Source organism: Dunckerocampus dactyliophorus, chromosome 2 (genome assembly GCF_027744805.1).
Source record: "Dunckerocampus dactyliophorus isolate RoL2022-P2 chromosome 2, RoL_Ddac_1.1, whole genome shotgun sequence".
Lineage (NCBI taxonomy): Eukaryota > Metazoa > Chordata > Actinopteri > Syngnathiformes > Syngnathidae > Dunckerocampus > Dunckerocampus dactyliophorus.
The window spans coordinates 48139888-48161535 of NC_072820.1; the positions used below are offsets into that span (position 1 = coordinate 48139888).

Here is a 21648-nt window from a genome sequence, read left to right on the forward strand (position 1 = left end):
CCCACATGCATATTAGGTTAATTGGTGACTCTAAATTGTCCATGAGTGTGAATGATTGTTTGTTTATGTGTGCCCTGCGATTGGCTGGCGACCAGTCCAGGGTGTACCCCGCCGAGGCAGCTGAGATATATATTTATTTATTTTGTATGAGCCCAGTTTGTAATTTCATTCTTTGCACTTTTCTTTGGTTTTTTTTTAGCGATGTTTGTGCCACATAGAAATGCGCAGCTTTTCAAATCCATCTATCAATCTACTTTGTATTTGGCTTGTCCTCATTATGGTCAGAGGTAAGCATAGAACCTATCCCTGTGTGTATGTGTGTCACGTGTCTTCCTTCAGTCCTCTTTGAGCTTCTCACTTACTCTAACCCTGCACGCACACACACACACACACACACACACTTATCTCCGTCCGTCCTGCTGGTGCTGAGAGACTGAAACGGGGGCGCTGGCCCTTTAAGAGGCGCCGCAGGAGGATGGGGTTGAGAGGGAGGGGATGAGTTTATTATTGAGTGGCGGCGCTCAGACGAGCGGACCACGCTCACGTGCACCCGAGCAGTCATGGCGGGAAGCCGAGGGTGACGTGCAGACGTCGTGAGGCGAGACGAAGAGGACTCGGGATGGGCAATTCCTCCTTCCCAGGCAGGTACAGGTAGCTCAGGTATTTCCAACTTCCTGCTGCTCTTTACCTCAGTGCGCACGCTCGCGTGCACGCGCGTCTGCGGCTTTCCGCGCGGCGTGCGATGGAAACGCGCGTTTGTCCCGCGTCTGCATGCGGATGTCGGCGCTCTGATCCCACGCTGGCGGCCGTGGGTCACATGACCACCAACATGGGACCCGCGTGGTCACGTGTGCGAGTCTGAACGACGCTGCTGTAAGTAGCACTCAAAGCAGTACTGCAGTAGTACTGGTAGTACTGATGAAGGTAAAGGGAGCCTCTTCAGCCCGTCTGTGTGAGTGAGTGTGTGTTTTTCGTGCCGCAGACGTGCACGCGCACGGATCTAGAGAAGGAGACAGATTTTTGAAGATGAGAGTTGGCTGTGTGTGTGTGTGTATATGAGAGGATGTAGAGGTGTCCCTAATGTATTGGCCAGCAAAGGATGACCTTGAGGCACCTTGAAGGACGTGTGGTGTCATGTGAAGGTCAGAGTTAATGGCACTCGCTCACTTTTGTCTGTGTGATGTCCTAGACTTGTCTTCTGGACATTTTGTGGTTCTGGCCTGGTCTACTGAGCGGCGTCATGGATGTGTGGGTGAGGAGAAGGTTCACACAGGCTTCTGAATCCCAACTTTGCGACTAGAACCCTCTCAGAACCGCGGAGGAGGTATTTCAATGAGCAGCTACAACTCAACTGGGCTAGATCCGTTTGAAGACACACCATGGAAGGTCACGTTCACAGCACATGGAAGGTCACGTTCACAGCAGAGCAGTAAGTGGACCTGTTAGAATGTTCAGAAAGATGTTCTTTTATCCGGACTCTCTCTACTTCAGTGGTCACCAACCTTTTCGAGACCAAGATCCCTGGTCTTGGCCGTGAACCTGCGCAAGATCTACCCCCCCCCCAAAACATATATATATATATATATATATATATATATATGGACCAGGGCATCAATGAGCTCCTGGACAGTCTGAAGAGCAACCTGGCGGCGCCGGATGGACCTAAACATAATGTCCCAGAGGTGTTCTATTGGGTTTAGGTCAGGTGAACGTGGGGGCCAGTCAATGGTATCAATTCCTTCATCCTCCAGGAACTACCTGCATACACTAGCCACATGAGGTCGGGCATTGTCGTGGACCAGGAGGAACCCAGGTCCCACTGCACCAGCGTAGGTTCTGACAATGGGTCCAAGGATTTCATCCCGATACCTAATAGCAGTCAGGGTGCCGTTATCTAACCTGTAGAGGTCTGTGCGTCCTTCCAGGGATATGCCTCCCCAGACCATCACTGACCCACCACCAAACCGGTCATGCTGAATGATGCTGCAGGCAGCATAACGTTCTCCACGGCATCTCCAGACCCTTTCACGTCTGTCGCATGTGCTCAGGTTGAACTTGCTCTCATCAGGGAAGAGCACAGGGCACCAGTGGTGTAGTTGCCAATTCTGGTGGTCTATGGCAAATGCCAATCGAGCTCTACGGTGCTGGGCAGTGAGCACAGGGCCCACTACAGGACGTCGGGCCCTCAGGCCACCCTCATGGAGCCTGTTTCTGATTGTTTGGTCAGAAACATTCACACCAGTGGCCTGCTGGAGGTCATTTTGTAGGGCTCTGGCAGTGCTCATCCTGTTCCTCCTTGCACAAAGGAGCAGATACCGATCCTGCTGAGGGTTGAAGGACCTTCTACGGCCCTGTCCAGCTCTCCTGGAGTAACTACCTGTCTCCTGGAATCTCCTCCATGCGTCCAGGTACCGCAGTGATGCCCTGGTCCAGATCTGGGAGGAGATCCCCCAGGACACCATCCGTAGTCTCATTAGGAGCATGCCCCCACGTTGTCAGGCATGCGTACAAGCACGTGGGGGCCACACAAACTACTGAGAATCATTTTGAGTTGCTACAATGACATTTTAGCAAAATGGACCAGTGTGCTGCATCATTTTTTTACTTTCATTTTTGGGGTGTCTTTGATTTCCCCCCTCTGTAGGGTGATCATTTTCATTTCTATCAAACTATGTGGCATCATTTTGTTACTAATACATCACCCACTTATTATCAGGAAACATATTCAACATAATTTTTCCCCCAGTTTAGATCTGATGTGTTTTCGAAGTGTTCCTCTAATTTTTTTGAGCAGTGTATATACTGTGTGTATATATATATATATATATATATATATATATATATATATATATATATATATATATATATATATATATATATATATATATATATGTATGTGTATATATGTATGTATGTGTATATATATATATATATATACAGGTATATATGTGTGTATATACGTATAATATACATAGAGAGAGAGACATACAATATATGCTTTGTGTTATTATTGGTTGCTGGTTTCAACATTTCAGCTTTTTCTCATTTCTAATTTTTGCTTTTTTTAAAAATTTGATTTGGTTTCTGCAGTGATGCAATGACAAATGAGCCACGGGCGGAGCCGCACTTTGGGCACCGCTATACCCCGCTATACCCTACTTTTGTGGCTCTTGGTTCGGGTTGGACTTGTGGCGTCAGCTCCATGAGCAACACAACTGTTTGGCTTGTTGGCTCAGTGTCGTGGAGCAGCGATGCAGATTGAGGAGAGAGGGGCTGGTCATTGCACTACAACAGTCAGCCCTTAACGAGCGTCGTCCTCTCGGCTCAAAGACTTTTTTTGGAGGTGCATGTCTATGGAGTTATATTTGTGCCTTAACTTGGTGGTAGCAAAGGCACACTTTGAGCCTTATTAACGTGCAATAATTGCTGTTGTCTGCGCAGGCACATCGCTGCTGCACTCTATCACTCCCTCCTTCTCTCGCTCGACCTTTTTGCTAGCGCGGGGGTAGTGTAACTCCGCCTGTGTTTTTCCGGACTGGGCTCCTTGCTTTGGCTTTCAGGTTGCTGCCTGGATAGCAGCGAGGCATACGGCCGTGTTCAATGGACAAAATGCGTACCTGTTGGTTACTCTTCGGGATATTTTTTTCAAAATGTTCTCACGATCAACCGGCAAAGTCCCAAAGATTGACTAGTATCTCACGAGTGATGGGTTGGAGACTTCTGCTCTACTTCTTGAGATGATTCTAGAACTTCCTCCTCTTTGATTGTCTCATGCTGGTTTGGATTGTCTCCTGAAAAGTCCTTTGACTGCACCATTGATGTGTGTGTGTGTGTGTGTGTGTGTGTATGTGTTGGTGTGGCGGTCTTGTGTGTGTGTGTGTGTGTGTGTGTGTGTGTGTGTGTGTGCAGATAGATGAGAAGAAAAGTGAAGTGTTCTTCTCAACACCACAGCGGATGAGAGGGGCACTATTGCGTCTCATCCTCACCGGAAGAAGACACTCAGTCAATGGGACACGCTGACCTGACTAGATTGTTGTGGAGGGTCAGCGGAAAGGTCGCCAACCCTGACGGGCCTTGACATGCAGAAACACTCCCTCATTAGGACCTCAACCGTCCCCTCAACAGGGCCCATCAGGACCCAAATGTTCCTAAATCAGGACCCCAAGCATCCCCTCATTAAGACACAAACCTTCTCTCATCAGGACCGCAAACATCCCTTTGTCAGGACCCCAAAAGTCCCCACATCAGGACTCAAACACACCCTCATCGAAACCCATCAGGACCCAAATATCCACCTCATCAGGATCAAAAGTCCCTTCATCAGGACCCAATTGTCCCCTTATCAGGACCCCAAAAGTCCCTCATCAGGACCCAAACGTCCCCTCATCAAACCCAATCAGGACCCCAAGCTTTCTGTCATTAGGTCCCCAAATGTCCCCTCATGAGGAACCAAAACTTCCCCTCAATAGGACCCAAATATCCACTCATCAGGACCAAAATACCCCCTCATCAGGACCCCAGATATCCCCTCATCAGGACCCATCAGGACCCATCAGGACCCATCAGGACCTCAAACGATACCTTGTCAGGACCCAAACATTCCCTCATCAGGCCCATCGGATCCCCAAACTTCCCCTCATCAGGACCCCAAATGTCCCCTCATGAGGACCCAAAACGTCCCCTCATCAGGACCCAAAACCTTCCCTCATCAGGACCCAAATGTCCCTCATCAGGACCCCATACGTCCCCTCATCAGGACTCCAAATGTCCCCTCATCAGGACCCCAAACTTCCCCTCATCAGGACTCCAAACGTCCCCTCATCAGGACTTCCAAACGACCCCTCATCACGACCCTTCAGGACCCCAAACGTCCCCTTATCAGGACCCAAAACCTTCCCTCATTAGGGACCCAAATGTCCCCTCATCAGGACCCCATACGTCCCCTCATCAGGACCCCATACGTCCCCTCATCAGGACTCCAAATGTCCCCTCATCAGGACTCCAAACGTCCCCTCATCAGGATCCCAAATGCCCCCTCATGAGGACCCAAAACGGCCCCTCATTAGGACTCAAATATCCACTCATCAGGACCGATATACCCCCTCATCAGGACCCCAAATGCCCCCTCATGAGGACCCAAAACGGCCCCTCATTAGGACCCAAATATCCACTCATCAGGACCGAAATACCCCCTCATCAGGACCCATCAGGACCTCAAAACGACCCCTCATCAGGACCCATCAGGACCCCAAACGTTCCCTCATCAGGACCCAAATGTCCCCTTATCAGGACCCATCAGAACCCCAAACCTCCCCTCAACCCCCAAATGTCCCTCATCAGGACCCCAAACCTCCGCTCAACCCCCAAATGTCCCCTCATCAGTTCCCAAACGTCCTCTCTTCAGGACCCATCAGGAACCAAATGTTCCATCATCAGCATCCATCAGGACCCAAATATCCCCTAATCAGGACCCCAAATGTTCCCTCATCATCTCCTCCAATCAGGCGCCGCCTGATCAAAACTTGCTGGTTCAGCGTCTGGCCGTACAGGTCCATTCAGAGCCAGGCCGTATTCTTTGCTCACACCATCGCCTCCAAAATGGTCATCAGTTAGTTCTGATGAGTGTTGGCTGTGCTTGTTAAAGTCCTTTGGTTGCTAGGAGACCAAACATCAAACAAACTGGAAGTACCAGAGGGTCTAGAAGTGTTCATCTACTTCGTCACTACTTTAACAGCAGTGTTTACGATACATACTATCTACTCTTTGTACTTTTTAGCAGTGGCGTGCAGTGCATTTGGTACCTGGGCCTTCAGTGGGGACTTAAAGCAACAAACCCAGTTAACCCTTTATCTCCGGATGGTTGCGTGCAGTGCAGCAATACTTAGTAAGTGGATGATCTTTGGATGATGATACAATGAGCTCATCATGAAGTGACTTTGGATATGCAGACACAGCATGAATGCAACATGATGGATTTGTCACTTGTGGTTCTTTTTTCCTGTCTGGAAATGTCCAACAGTCCGCTCTGGTGATGAGTTCAAGGGCACTCGTATGCTTTCACACATCACGCTGCGCCAGTGTCTTCCTCCTCCCGCCGAGGAAGTGTGCGGATGATTGCACGTTGGCCAGATGAAGCCATAAAACTAAGTAATGGTGTCTGTCTCACACACACACACACACACACACACACACACAACAAGGGCCTTGAGTGGGCTTTGAGATGCGACCCCACCCTCTGAAGTCACCATGAGCATCAGTCACTCACTGTTTGCTCTCAAGATGGAACATGAATCACATGACGTGCTGACACCTTTATATGTGTGCATGTGTAACACCTGAACTGTGATTGAGTGGTTAAGTGTCCCCCAGTGCTCGGAGAGGCTAACCTAAGGTAGAGGATCACGCGCAGCTCTGATTGGCTGCACGCTTCAGTGCGTATGACTTTGTCTTTGACTCCGCCCCCTCGCCCCCTGTGCAGGTCGAGAGAAGAGAAAGGCTCCGATGATCTCTGCCAGTGATGCCGAATTCCCGCGGGACTACCACACGCTGGCCGGCGGCATCAGGGCCCGGCGGATCAACGATACCTCCAACGGGGGCTTCACATCGTCTTCGCTGGACCGCCGCCACAACACGGTGGCGGCCAAAAGCCTTGAGGCCCTGAACAGCATCCACAAGGCCGACATCGAGCGCCAGCGTGACGCCCTGATGGACCTCCAGAAGAACAAGTTGACCAGCAGCCCCGGCAGCTTGTCACTAGGGGGTGCCACAAGAGGACGCCAGGTACTGTCTCATGTTGACTACACTATTGATTGACAGCTCTGGTGGGAGTGGCTTCAATGTCTGGCCCCGCCCATCAGGCCTGCAAGAGGATAATTGTTAACAATGAATGTCGTGCAATAACGTTAATGATGGCGTCTCAGCCTGCTTGCACACTTGAGTGTTCTGTACCTGCTCGACGCCGCCTGCAGTCACACACACGGCCGTGCTGAGACCGAACTGCCTGTTTGCAGTTTCGGTGTGGCGGCTGCTGAAAGCGAACCTCATGTTAAGCTAGTATGCTAACAGGATGAAGTATTCCATTGTTGGCATGGTAACCCAGCATTTCCCTTATAAGGCAGCTAGGTGATATCATACGGAGGGGGGAGAAGAGGAGGGAGGGTTGAGAGACAGTGACAGACAGCTGAGAGAGAGAGGAGGACGAGGAGGGCGGGGGAGGGGGGACAGGATGCCGAGCGCCTCCGAGGCGCCGCCGCGTTACAGCGGTGAGGAACTCCAGCACATCCTGAGGGCGCGGGAAACACGACAAGCTGCAGTGCCAACATGGAGAGAGAGAGGAGGAAGAGGGAGGCAGTGCCAAGATGCTCGCTGAGTAACCACGGTAACCGTCTCCACTCGTCCTTCATCCTCAGAGGAGACGCTCCTCTGCGGCGGTGCCATCGCTTCTTCTGCGGCGTGCACGGACAGTCAAGGACTGTGTGTGTGTGTGTGTGTGGGGAGGTGTAGGAGGGGGTAGGGGGTGGGGCAGGTGTGTGTGTTGCCGCGGTGATGTGACATCACGTATGCCCGCCTGGCAGAGCACAGACCTGCGCGCGTGTAAATGTTGTTCGCTGCATGTGTGCGCGCATGTTTGGCCGCAGAAAAAGAAGGGTGTGTACAAAGATGGCTGCTTGGCTTGTGGCAGCATCGCCATCGCCATGGTAACGTGACATTGTACACTACTTAATTGCTTAGCCTGTCTGCTGCGGTGGGAACGATTTCACTTCCTGTTGTGCACGTACATGCACGTTTAACAATGGAACTGACCACGAAAGTCATTCACACTGATATGAACCTCCTCCTGGCCAACCATTGGTATAGCATATGCATTGACAAGTAAGCGTGTGTGTGTGTGTGTGTGTGTGTGTGTGTGCGCGCGTACATCAAAGCAGGAACCTTCCTCCTTGAATAGGTACATCCATTCATTCATTCATTCGCTCACTCACTTATTCATGCATTCATTCATTCACTCATTCATCACTCACTTATTCATTCATGCATTCATTCACTTGCTCCTTCACTAACTCACTTATTCATTCATTCACCCATTCACTCACTCATATTCACTTGGTCATTTACTCACTCACTTATTCCTTCATTCATTGACTCACTTATTCATTTGTGCTTTCATTCACCCACTCATTCATTTATTTAATCAGTCACCTACACACTAATTTAGTCATTCATTCATGTATTCACTCACTAAGTCATTCATGCACTCAATTGTCCACTCACTCACTGATTTGCTCATTTACTCACCCACTCACTAATCCATGCATGTTTTCATTCAGTCACTCACTCACTCACTCATTCATTCAGTCACTCATTCATTCATATATATATATATATACAGTCAAACTTGTCTATAGCGGCCACTAGAGGGAGTCTGCAAAAGTGGCCGCTATAGACAGGTGGCCTCTATAGACAGGTTGGTGTCCAGTTTGAATGTTGACCAGTAGAGGAAAAAAGGGAAAAAAATAATAATAATAATGTTGACCAGTAGATGGCACTGCAGATTGCTGATAAAAGTTGTACAGCACTACTAGGCTTGTTATTATCATGGTTCATGGTTTTAATCCTGAGTCAAACAGTAGCACATCACATAGTCCAATTCACAATTTTGCATGTCCAAAAAGGAGTAGGAAGGAGCAAAGCTTATTTAATCCAACCCCTCATCAGTTGCAATACATTTATTCACCTCTTGTTCTTCCAAGTGTACTTTGTAGGTCTACATGACAATGTAGTGCAATCATAGCCAAGGTTTTTACTTACTAAAAGGAAGCTAGAGGCTTAATAATAACTGATAACTGATAAAATACTTAAGTTAAGTACAACCGAACTCAGTTTTGCTCCCGCTGCCGCATGCATGCTAGCATATGTTTTTTTTTTATTGTAGCGTCGCTGGGAGCACGTCCTGTTCCCAGCCTACTTTGTGGTAATGTTTTGGTGCAAATGCTCTTTAAAGTTACATGTTTGACCAGGAAATAGCAAGCTCAGAAGTAGACGGCTTTTTTATGTGGAACAACTGACAGTTTGTGTGGATCTTGTGAATGATTGTGACTGAGCTAGGACTCAGTAATTAAAGTCTACACATAACGGCTTCTACTTGAGTTGGTAATTTGGCTGCTATATGCAGTCAGATATTGACCAAGGGAGACAAAATGGGTGGCTGCTGGCCGCGTTGGACAGGTGACTGCTATACACAGGGTCTATAACATGTAAATTTGCTGGGGGAGATTTTTCAGTGGCTGCTATATATACTCACCCACTCATTCATTTAGCTCCTCACTCACACAGTCACTCACACACTCACTCACTCACTGACTCACTCACTCACCTACTCATTTATTCAGTCATTCATTCATGTATTCATTTATTCACTCAGTCATGCACTCATTCATTCACTGATCTATTCATTGTATTCTCACTCATTAATTTATTCGCTCACTCACTCATTCATTCATGTATTCATTCACTCACTCACTCATTCATTCATTTATTCTCTCACTCACACAGTCACTTATTCATTCATTTGTTCACTCGCTCACTCACTCTCTCATTTACTCAGCCATTCATTCATCAATTCATTAATTCACTCACTCACTTATTCATTCGTTCACTCAGTCATCCACTCACTCATTCATTGACTCATTTAGTAATTCTATTATCACTCATTAATTTATTCGCTCGCTCCAGTCACCCGTTCATTCACTCATTCACTTATTCATCCACTCACTTATTCACTCGCTCACTAACTTGTTCACTCAATTGTTCGTTCATTTATTCACTTATTCATTCATTCACTCGCTCGTTTGTTTGTTCACTCATGCATTCATTCATCCACTCACTCACTAACTTGTTCACTCACTTGTCCATGTATTTATTCATTCATTCAGTCATTCACTTGGGTCGTTCGTCCTTTCACTCACTGATGCATTCACTCAGTCACTCATGCATTCATTCAGTGACTGAGGTCTGATTGAAATCTTGTTGTTTCTTCTTGTCGTCCTCAGCAGCAGCAAAGTAACTACTGGAGCTTCAAGGTCAGCATCTCTCTTTGTCCTCGTCATGTGTTCATCATCCTCATCATTTTCATCACAGTGCCAAACTGTAAATGCGCTTTTGCTGTTGCCATGGTGATGGTCTTAATCATGCACCCCTCAGCGCTGGGGTGTTCAAAGTCTGGCCCGGGGATTGGATTTTTCAATGTGATGTGATTTTGTCTAACAATATTACTTCATGGAACTCTTCTTCTATTAGTTGGAATGCAAATATCAAATGTAGAATTAAAAACCACGTCATTGTCCACATGGTGGCAGTGTTTACTTACCCTTCCCCAACTCCCCCAGCAACCAAATGGCGTGTAACTCTTTGATTGGTGGATGTGGAGTTTTTCCCACCAATAGGAAGGTGGCCTCATGTTTCATTGTCTGTTTTTACTTTTGCTATGCAAGCGGATTCCTCTCCTCTCTTCCTGCACCAAAGGCGCATCCAAACGCTCAGCAACTCAACGCAAGAACAAAATCATGCTGAATGGAATTCATCATAAATGTGCTGAACCTGTTTGCACCATCGAAAGACTTGCTTGTGGACCCCTTTCAGGTCAGGATCTGGATCTCATGTCAAAGGGACGTCCTGCTGGTCTTTGTCTTCTGCTTATCCGGGTCCGGGTCGCATACGGAAGTCCAGACTTCCCAGTCTCCAGCCACCTCCTCCAGCTCCACCGGGAGGACACCAAGGCGTTCCCAGGCCAGCTGTGAGACATGATCCAGCGTGTCCCAGGTCTGCCCTGGGGCGTCCTCCCGGCTGGGCATTCCCGGAACACCTCACCAGGGAGGCGTCCAGGAGGAATCCGGACTAGATGCCCGAGCCACCTCAACTAGCTCCTCTCGATGTGAAGGAGCAGTGGCTGTACTCTGAGCCCCTCCCATACGACCGAGCTCCTCACCTTCTTAGGGTGAGTTCAGCCACTAATTTTGGCCGCTCGTATCCGCGATCTCGTTCTTTCGGTCACGTCCTAAAGCTCATGACTGGCTCAGCTCTCTCTTCACCACGACGGTCCGCTACAGCGGCCGCATTACTGCAGACCCTGCGCCGATCCGCCTGTCCAGCCTTCGCTCACTCGTGAACACGACCCCGAGACACTTGAACCCCTCCACCTGGGGCAAGACCTCACTCCCAACGCGAAGGGTGCAATCCACCCTGTTCCGACTGATAACCATGGCCTCAGATCTGGAGGTGCGAGGTCTCATCTCAGAACCTTCACATTCAGCTGCAAACCGCCCCAGTAAACGTTGTGGCCATTGGGACCGCATCATCTGCAACTAGCAGAGCCCAGATCCTTATCCCCCCAACCTGGACCCCCTAGACACCGTGGCTGCGCCTAGAAATTCTGTCCATAAAAGTATATATACTGTATCTACAGTATAATGTGTACACATGCGATATATTCTAGTGTGTACACTGAATAGATGTGAGTAAAAAGTGCTGACTTGACATCTGCGTCATTTTGACTGTGCAGGCGAGATGAAACAATGAAAAACACACACAATGTACACAAAGTGCACAAGTTGCCGCCCACACAAGACCTTGCTGTGTGTGTGTATGTGTGTGTGTGTGCAGTGCGTACGCCGTTAGCGAACGCATTCCCTCCTCTGACCAGACACATCCTTTTCACACACACACCCACACACGCACGAACACTCACACCGTGCACTCTTGTGCACACTCTTGCAGCAGGATTTCTTCTCCATTTTGTGCCTCTGCTGTGTGTGTGTGTGTGTGTGTGTGTGTGTGTGCGTGCGTGCACGTGTGTCCACCATCATTATTTCAGCAGCTTTGTCGGGTTTTCCTGGCGCGTGGGAGCGTCGCCATAGCATCAGCCAGCGTTCCCGGCCAGGGACTTGTGTGTTCTGAGCGTGGAATTGATTGACAGAAACGATGTGCACGTGCATGTGCACGGCGTTAGTGAAGAACTTTTGTTCTGGAAGCTTGTGGAAGGACTCGACCCGGCCTCCGTGGTCCCAGCGAGCTGGATGAAGGATTTAGTCTCATCTGCTGGTCGGCTGCTGATATCAAGCTTGGTGGAAAATCGTTATTCTCAAGTTGGACCGGCGCCATCCAAGTGTCGCTGCGCACGTGACCCATTTTCCTTGCTGGCCCGATTGCACGGCTGCTTTGGTGCTTCAGCATGGAAGGAGAAGAAAGGACAGAAAAGGATCAGTGGGTCCAAACTTTAGAAGGTTCTGGTTCTGTTCAGGGGCTCATCAACCTCCATCTTGTTTGTCCTCAACAACAACATCATCGTCATCATCATCATCAGTGCTTCCTTGCATCACAGAGTCGCACGCCACGCGTGACCCGACTTAGCCCGACACAGCCGGTTCTGGTGGATCAGGCCGGGAGGGTTTCCTTCGCATCAGCAGAACATCTGGAGGCCATGTCCGAGTCCGACGTTCCTGTGGGTTTTAACCGGATGAACCGGCTCCGTCAGAGCCTGCCGCTGGCCCGCTCGTCCAGCCAGGCCAAGCTGCGGGCGCCAGGTCAGCACCTTTTTGAACTTTGACCTCTGCCAGACCCTTCTGGATGACAAGGAAGCACACCTTGCCTCCTCGCAGGGATCCTGTTCCTGCAACTGGGGGAGGAGACGCGCAGGGTGCACCTGACTCATGAGCTGAGCAGCCTGGACACTCTGAGGGCGCTCATCGTGCACGTGTTCCCTCAGAGGCTCACCATGGCCGCGCTCAGGTAAGCCACCAGCGCCTCCCGAGGCAATGTTCCTTCTGCTCCTTGCTCTTCCCGTCCAGGTCACCCACCACTGCTCTGCTGATCAAAGACGAGACTCGGAACGTCTTCTACGAGCTGGAGGACCCGCGAGACGTTCAGGACCGGTGCGTCATCAAAATTTACTGCAAAGAACCCGTTTACGGAACCTTCCCTGGGCACCAGAACCCCCACCTGGCCAACGGAGACCTGCGGGTGAGTCTTTTGTCACCTAAAACGTGTTGTCTAGGCTAGGATGTCATCGTCCTTTCAACGTGTGCGTTTCCTAACCCTGGGTGTTTCTTGTGGATCCTCACAGAGGGAGATGGCATACGCCCCCCAGGACTCTCCCCCCTCTCGCCGCCTCGGCAGTGCTCCCATGTCCTCCCAGCATTCCTCCGCCTCATCCTCACCTCCTCATGGCTCCCCGTCGCGTGCACGCCTCCTCTACAGTGGCGGGCGGCCCTCCTCGTACGCCGGGCCTCCCCACCAACCTCACTCCTCCCCCCACCACAGCCAGCCGGCCTTCTGCCCAACCTCCAGCGCCATCTTGGAGCGCCGTGATGTCAAGCCGGATGACGAGGTGGGTGGGTCCAGAAGCGTGGTGCTGCTGCGTGCTGATGAACGCGGGGGAGGGGGCATCTACGCCGACCCCTACTCTCTGGCCGTGGAGACCAATCGCATGAGTCTTGCCAGTGCGCCGCACTCGCCTCTTGCTGTCAGGAGCGACCCGTACGGCTCCCTGTACCGACGAGGAGGGGGTGGGTCCGTGCGTTCGTTGACGTCCTACTCGGCCGCCGCGTTGCAAGGAGAGCTGATGGAGAGCGCCGCTCTCTACAGACCGGGCGGCCCGCTTTACAATGACGCCTATGCGGCGTCCGTGTTGGCCGTGGGCCTGCGCGTGCCCCCCCCCTCCTCCCCTCAGAAGATTCCCGACATGCGAGACTCCTACGCCAGCACCCTCCCCACTCGCGGCTCGCCTGGCAGACCCGGTCTACGCCGGGACTCGGTGACGTCCTCGCTGTGCGGGGACAGTCCCAAAAGCAGAGGTCAAGGGTCGGGGCTGGGTCTGACCTCTGAGCAGCTCTGCCTGATGGCGGCGGGAGACGGGGGCGGGGCCAGAGGCTTCGCGTCGCCTCTCCTCGGCAACGAGACGGAAACCAGGTGAGGTGGTGTCTTTACGAATGACCTTTGATGTCAAACACGTAACCTTGAGAGTGTGCAGGGAGCGCATGGAGGTCATGGAGAAGCAGATCGCCAGCCTGACCGGCCTGCTGCAGCGCGTACTCAGCAGGGCGCCGGACGCCGAGAGCCCGTAAGAGATTATGTGGCCACCAAGCCCCTCATCCTGACTGCTTTTTCATGTCATGTGATTCTCCTCCTGACAGGGACAAAATGGAGTCAGCCAGCGACGGCTCAGGAACCGACCGTAAGTACTCCTGTCCAAAAATAGTAACGTATGTCACCGTGCCATCTTGTTGCTCTCGCTTACGTCCTGAGACGCCTTTTGAGCTGCTAGCTTGGAACTGCTAACTGCTTGCGAACTTGTAACTGCTAGCCGCTGCTAGTTTGTATCTGCTAACTGCTTGCTAGCTTGTAACTGCTAACCGCTGCTTGCTTGTAACTGCTTGCTAGCTTGTAACTGCTGCTCATGCTTCTTGTTCTAGCTGGACCTGCTAAAATAAAGAAAGGTAGATATACATTCTGAAGTTCTTCACTAATCTGTTAGTCCTGTGTGTGTGTGTGTGTGTATGTGTGTTGCTCTTACATGTTTGAGTCAGAAGGTGAAGATATGAATGCTAAACTGGTGACCAGCTTGCTTTAATTGACTTTAGAATGACCAAAAAAAGCCAAAGAAAAATAGCTGACTAATGAGGTTTTTTTGTCTCCACTAGAGGGCGCACTGTGTGTCAATCATGAACCGTTTAGTTTTAACTTTAACCTGAATGAAAGACATTAACAGGAGCGTGTTAACAAGTTGCTTCGTCCCGTCTTCATCGGCTGCTGCAGCTTTTACGTGCATGAAGCCTTTGTAACGTGCACGTGTCTTTGAGGACATGAGAATGACGTCTGTCTCCCGCAGCCGTAACGCCGTCAGCGCCATTGGCCTTGATGCCACCGCCCTCGCCTTTGGGTGCCCACCAGCCGGTGGCGGTGTCCCGTGTACAGATGCAGCACCACCTGCAGGGCCTGCAGCAGAGCACCAACGCTCTGCGCACGCAGCTCTCACAGCTGCGCAGCATGCAGGTGTGTGCACGTGACGCATGGAGCGGGCGCGCCGATAGAACTGACACCTGTGATGCTCTCTTGGTGTTCCAGCTGGAGAACCGGGACTCTGTGGTGGCTCTGCTGAGGCAAACCGAGGTGGAGCTAAGCGTCATGATGCTGGAGGCCTCACCCCCACAAGAAGACCCCCTGCAGAGACAGCGCCTCCTGGTGGAGGAGGAGCGTCTCAAGTACCTGAACCAGGAGGAGATGCTGATCCAGAAGCTGCAGTGAGTCCGCGACTTGACGCCCTGCATGCTGCCACTACTCACTGTTGACCGGTAGCATCCTTCACAGCGACCTTGAGAAGTGGGTGGAGGATCTGCAGAGGAGGCGTGGCCTGGTGAGCGAGCGCGACGTGGAGCAGAGGAGTCAGGAGCTGAGCGTCCTGGGTGAGACGCTCAGCCAGCTCAAGAGTGAGTCTCTCTTCAAGGTCAAAGGTCCAGTGTCTGCACGCACGTACATCATGTGTGTCTTTATCCATCGCTCGCTGCAGACCAGTTCCCGGGCCTGCAGAGTCGGATGCGGGTGGTCCTGCGCGTGGAGGTGGAGGCGGTCAAGTTCCTGAAAGAGGAACCTCATCGTCTGGAAGCGTTGCTCAAACGCTGCAACAGCGTCAGCGACACGCTCAGCGCGCTGCGCAGGTACGCTAATCACACACTTGCTGTTCTCTGTGCTCGTGTCTTCTCACGTCTGTCCTGCAGACAAGTCAGCGAGGGCGCCCGGAAGGACCCGGAAGACACGTCCGGCCCGTCGCAGAAGAGGTCGGAGGACGTCGACATCATTGACAGTGACATCATTGACAGTCCGCCGCTTAGCCTTGCTGACCTTGGCGCAGATGCAGGCCTGGCCGATTGGATGCCCGGCCCCGGTCCCGCCCCCGAGCTGGACAATGCGCTCCCGGTGACTTTCAGAGGTCGAGCCACGGATGAGTTGCAGAGTCGGCGCCCGGCTGATAAATGTGTGTCGGCCGAGGTCAGGCTGGTGAGTCGCATGAGCGTCATGAGATGATGATGATTACAATGAAGACCACGCATGTGTGTTTCTCAGGCGGCGGAGCGTGACTGGGAGGAGAAGCGTGCTAGTTTGACTCAGTTCAGCGCTCAGGACATCAACCGCCTGCTGGAGGAGACGCAGGCCGAGCTGATGAAGGCCATTCCCGACCTGGACTTTGCCACCAGGACCATCAACAAGCCGGCCGTGCCGCCCAAGCCACAGCTCACCGTGCCTATCGCTGCCGCTGGCGAGCAGACACCTGGCAAAGTGCAGCTGGCGGCCCAGAAGCTCAACAGCCTGGAGGGGGCGGGCTCTCATCGAGGCTCTGGTGAGTTGTGACGTGTGCACCAAAGGATGTGTCAGCTGACTCACGCTGCCAACTTTTTGCATTGCCAGTGGACCTCGGCGTGGTCAGGTGCCGCAGTGAGAAGCCTTCCAAGTCTCCGCCACCTCCGCCGCCTCGTCGAAGTTTCCCGTCGGCCCTAGGACTGACAGCGGTCCGCGTGGGCGACACCTTGGTGACCAGCAAGAGTCGTAAGGTGAGCTCAAGGGTTTGCGTGTTGGTTGACCTCATGACGCGCTGGTCTTCATTTTGCATTCAAAGATGGACGAGGACGGCGAGCTGCCAAAAGCTCTCGTCAAGCTGAGGCGGACCCCCTCTGACAACCCCCGACCGGCCTCCACGCCGCCCGTCATGTCGCCATCAGGACGTCAGAATGAGGACGACGAAGAGAAGATTGTCGCTGAGCAGGAGGTATGTCGCTCTCTTTTCTGATCAAACTGTTGCTATGGCAATGCACACACAGTCATTGGTCCCGCCCCCACAGAGTGGCAGCAGCAGCACCTCGGGGCCGCTCAAAGGTCCAACGGTTGCAGCTCGCCTTAAACACCTGGAGCAAGGTAACCAGGAGAGGAACGTGGGCCGCAGGTCCAAAGAGGAAGTCAAAGTAGTCCAGGGAGGGCAGCAGCAGGTATTCCACTTCTAGAAGCTCCGCCCACAAAGTGTAGCAGCACATGAAAGCAGGTGGGGGCGCTGTCTCTGCTTCTCGATGTTTGAATTTGTGGAGCTAACGTAGCTTCTTTTTGTTGTGCGGAAATTAGCTTCATGCTAACGTTGGTTCGTCATCGTGCAATAACCTTCAGAAACATCACATGACTCTTCATGCTAATGATTGTTGTTGTCTGTTAGCGCTCATGCTAGCAGGAATTAACTTCATCTTCAAAGTAGAGGACCCCCATCCCCTAGTTTAAGTCTCTGTTTGGTGTAGCATGTTGTTGCCGCCCCCTTGTGGCAATCATGACATGTTCAAGCTTGAAGGCTAAGCTCCACTCGTCTTATCTGTGCCTGCACACGTTCCAAGCGGACCTGACCTGCTGAGCCGAGCCTCCACTGTGGAATGACTGATAAGCACAAAGAAACAAATTCATTGTACACGTAAACATCTTTGGAGACTGACTCTGGATCAGCTTGGCTCTCGGGCACCGACATGGCCGCCCTCCACTTGGCACGCTCATGTGCGTGGCGGGAACGTTTACATTCACGGACGGAATAGCAAAACATTTGCATGAGAATTCCTTTGTGGCTTCATGGAAAATCATTTGTAGTAACATCATCATCAGGTCATGTGACATCATAGGGGATGTCATAGATGACATCATAGATGACATAGTTGACACCATAGGTGATCATTGTCACCTCGTCACCATAGGCGACATCATAGGTGACATCATAGTCACCTTAGCTGACATCATAGGTGACATCATAGCCACCTAGTCACCATAGGTGACATCGTAGGTGACATCATGGGTGATATCATAGTCACCTTAGCTGACATCATGGGTAACATCATAGTCACCATAGGTGACATCATAGGTGACATCATGGGTGACATCTTAGTCACCTGGTCACCATAGGTGACATCATAGGTGACCTCATAGGTGACACTAGGTGGCGTCATAGGTGACATAATAGTCACCTAGTCACCATAGGTGACATCATAGGTGACACTGTAGGTGGCGTCATAGGTGACATCATAGTCATCTTGTCACCATAGTCGACATCCTAGGTGACACTGTAGGTGGCGTCATAGGTGACATCATAGTCACCTAGTCACCATAGCTGACATCATAGATGACACTGTAGGTGGCGTCATAGGTGACATCATAGTCACCTAGTCACCATAGCTGACATCATAGATGACACTGTAGGTGGCATCATAGGTGACATCATAGTCACCTTGTCACCATAGTCGACATCATAGGTGACCTCATAGGTGACACTGTAGGTGGCGTCATAGGTGACATCATAGTCACCTAGTCACCATAGCTGACATCATAGATGACACTATAGTGTGGCATCATAGGTGACATCATAGTCACCTTGTCACCATAGTCGACATCATAGGTGACCTCATAGGTGACACTGTAGGTGGCGTCATAGGTGACATCATAGTCACCTAGTCACCATAGCTGACATCATAGGTGACACTGTAGGTGGCGTCATAGGTGACATCATAGTCACCTTGTCACCATAGTCGACATCATAGGTGACCTCATAGGTGACACTGTAGGTGGCGTCATAGGTGACATCATAGTCACCTAGTCACCATAGCTGACATCATAGGTGACACTGTAGGTGGCGTCATAGGTGACATCATAGTCACCTAGTCACCATAGCTGACATCATAGGTGACACTGTAGGTGGCGTCATAGGTGACATCATAGTCTCTTGTCACCATAGCTGACATCATAGGTGACACTGTAGGTGGCGTCATAGGTGAGATCATAGTCACCTAGTCACCATAGCTGACATCATAGGTGACACTGTAGGTGGCGTCATAGGTGAGATCATAGTCACCTCGTCACCATAGCTGACATCATAGGTGACACTGTAGGTGGCGTCATAGGTGACATCATAGTTACCTTGTCATCATAGCTGACATCATAGGTGACACTGTAGGTGGCGTCATAGGTGACACTGTAGGTGGCGTCATAGGTGACATCATAGTCACCTAGTCAACATAGCTGACAACATAGGTGACACTATAGGTGGCGTCATAGGTGACACTATAGGTGGCGTCATAGGTGACATTATAGTCACCTAGTCACCATAGCTGACATCATAGGTGACACTATAGGTGGCGTCATAGGTGACACTGTAGGTGGCGTCATAGGTGACACTGTAGGTGGCGTCATAGGTGACATCATAGTCACCTAGTCAACATAGCTGACAACATAGGTGACACTATAGGTGGCGTCATAGGTGACACTGTAGTTGGCGTCATAGGTGACATCATAGTCACCTAGTCAACATAGCTGACATCATAGGTGACACTATAGGTGGCGTCATAGGTGACATTATAGTCACCTAGTCACCATAGCTGACATCATAGGTGACACTATAGGTGGCGTCATAGGTGACATCATAGTCACCTTGTTACCATAGTCGACATCATAGGTGACACCGTAGGTGGTGTCATAGGTGACATCATTGACACCTAGTCACCTAGTGACCTCATAGGCTACACAATATATGATATAGGGGACACCATAGGTGGCGTCATAGGTGACATCATAGGTGACATCATTGTCACCATAGTTGACACCATAGATGATGACACAGATGACATTATAGGTGACACCATAGATATCAATTATACACTATAGACGACATCCTAGCAGACATCGTAGGTGATGCCATCATAGGTGACGCTATACAGTAGATGACACAATAGCCGACACCAAAGGTGGGCTTGTAGGTGACATCATATATGACACCACACGTGACATCACAGGTAACATCATAGATGATATCATAGGTAAACATCATAGACGACCCCATAGATGACACTATAGGTGGCATCATAGGTGACACGGATGACGCCGTAGGTGACATCATAGGTGTCACCATAGGTGGCGTCATAGGTGACACGGATGACGCCGTAGGTGACATCATAGGTGTCACCATAGGTGGCGTCATAGGTGACACGGATGACGCCGTAGGTGACATCATAGGTGTCACCATAGGTGGCGTCATAGGTGACACGGATGACGCTGTAGGTGACATCATAGGTGTCACCATAGGTGGCGTCATAGGTGACATGGATGACGCTGTAGGTGACATCATAGGTGACACCATAGGTGGCGTCATAGGTGACATCATACGTGACACCATAGGTGGCATCATAGGTGACACGGATGACGCCGTAGGTGACATCATAGGTGGCATCATAGTTGACACGAATGACGCTGTAGGTGACATCATAGGTGGCATCATAGGTGACACGGATGACGCTGTAGGTGACATCATAGGTGGCGTCATAGGTGACACGGATGACGCCGTAGGTGACATCATAGGTGACACCATAGGTGGCATCATAGGTGACACAGATGATGCCGTAGGTGACATCATAGGTGACACCATAGGTGGCATCATAGGTGACACAGATGACGCTGTAGGTGACGTCATAGCTTATACCAACGTCATTGATGACACGGTTGACGCTGTAGGTGACATCATAGGTGACACCAACATCATAGGTGACACGGATGACGCTGTAGGTGACATCTTAGGTGACACCATAGGTGGCATCATAGGTGACATGGATGACGCCGTAGGTGACAACATAGGTGACACCATAGGTGGCATCATAGGTGACACGGATGATGCCGTAGGTGACATCATAGGTGTCACTATAGGTGACATCATAGGTGACACGGATGATGCCGTAGGTGACATCATAGGTGACACCATAGGTGGCATCATAGGTGACACGGATGACGCCGTAGGTGACGTCATAGGTGACACCAGCGTCATAGGTGACACGGATGACGACGTATGTGACGTCATAGGTTATACCAACGTCATCGATGACACGGTTGACGCCGTAGGTGACGTCATATGTGACACCAACATCATAGGTGACACGGATGACGCCGTAGGTGACATCATAGGTGACATCAAAACGTGGGAAGACATGGGTGATGTCAACTGATAAAAATAGAATATGTAGATGAAAAGATGTACAAAGACAAATGTCATCTATGTTTTATACAATTGTTTTCTATTTTTATACACATGTAACCCGTGTAAATTATTATTTTTCTGATTTAGAGATGTTTTATTTTTTCTGGCCACCATCTATCAATCACCTGGATGTGAACCAATCACTGATCATCTTCTAGCGTCCATGGAGTTGATGTCAACTTGTTGTCAAAGAAAACTAAGTTATATAATAATATATTTCATAAGCTATAACAGTGGCATGCAAACTGTGTACATGTGCACGCTGACTCTACTCAATAATAATAATAACAATAATAGGAATAATAATCTTGTCAATCATTATGAAGAATTGCGTGTATGATAGATGACATGTACTTTTCTATGACGTGTCAAAGTGTCAATCAAACTTCTTTGTGTTTGTGTGATGGATGATCGCCGTGTGGGTTGGAGCTGACTGCTCTGCAAGAACCGCGTGTTACTTTTTGTACTTCTTGTGTTTTTGTACTTTTTCTTGTGTTTGCTGACAATTAAAGTCACACCGCACCTCTCCACAGAGGTCGCAACCTCGTCTGAAATCGTTGCCT

General features: G+C 50.4%; 1 protein-coding gene across 2 annotated transcripts; it reads left to right on the forward strand.

Annotated features, from left to right (window-relative positions):
- The first annotated feature begins 472 nt into the window (after window positions 1-472).
- LOC129177231 (SRC kinase signaling inhibitor 1-like) lies at window positions 473-21639 on the forward strand. Of its 2 annotated transcripts, XM_054768124.1 has the most exons (19): window positions 1164-1429; window positions 6479-6780; window positions 10053-10079; window positions 12377-12578; window positions 12654-12783; window positions 12843-13014; window positions 13118-13962; window positions 14024-14113; window positions 14187-14227; window positions 14466-14489; window positions 14882-15045; window positions 15118-15293; window positions 15361-15479; window positions 15560-15707; window positions 15768-16047; window positions 16114-16387; window positions 16456-16598; window positions 16664-16813; window positions 16887-21639. In XM_054768124.1, exons 1-19 carry the CDS (start codon window positions 1333-1335, stop codon window positions 17043-17045), a joined length of 3543 nt encoding a protein of 1180 aa, XP_054624099.1. In that variant the 5' UTR covers window positions 1164-1332; the 3' UTR covers window positions 17046-21639. The 2 variants fall into 2 exon arrangements, with proteins under 2 accessions (XP_054624100.1, XP_054624099.1); XM_054768125.1 differs by lacking the exon at window positions 1164-1429 and adding an exon at window positions 473-641 and having other exon boundaries at window positions 10050-10079; window positions 15560-16047.
- The last annotated feature ends 9 nt before the right edge of the window (window positions 21640-21648 follow it).

Excerpts from the sequence above, each read along its gene's own strand:
- LOC129177231 (XM_054768124.1), top strand. The coding sequence starts at position 1,333 with ATGAGCAGCTACAACTCAACTGGGCTAGATCCGTTTGAAGACACACCA. Across the intron at positions 6,781-10,052 it reads GTGCCACAAGAGGACGCCAG|CAGCAAAGTAACTACTGGAG; the intron begins GTACTGTCTCAT and ends CGTCCTCAGCAG. Across the intron at positions 15,480-15,559 it reads GACGCTCAGCCAGCTCAAGA|ACCAGTTCCCGGGCCTGCAG; the intron begins GTGAGTCTCTCT and ends CGCTCGCTGCAG.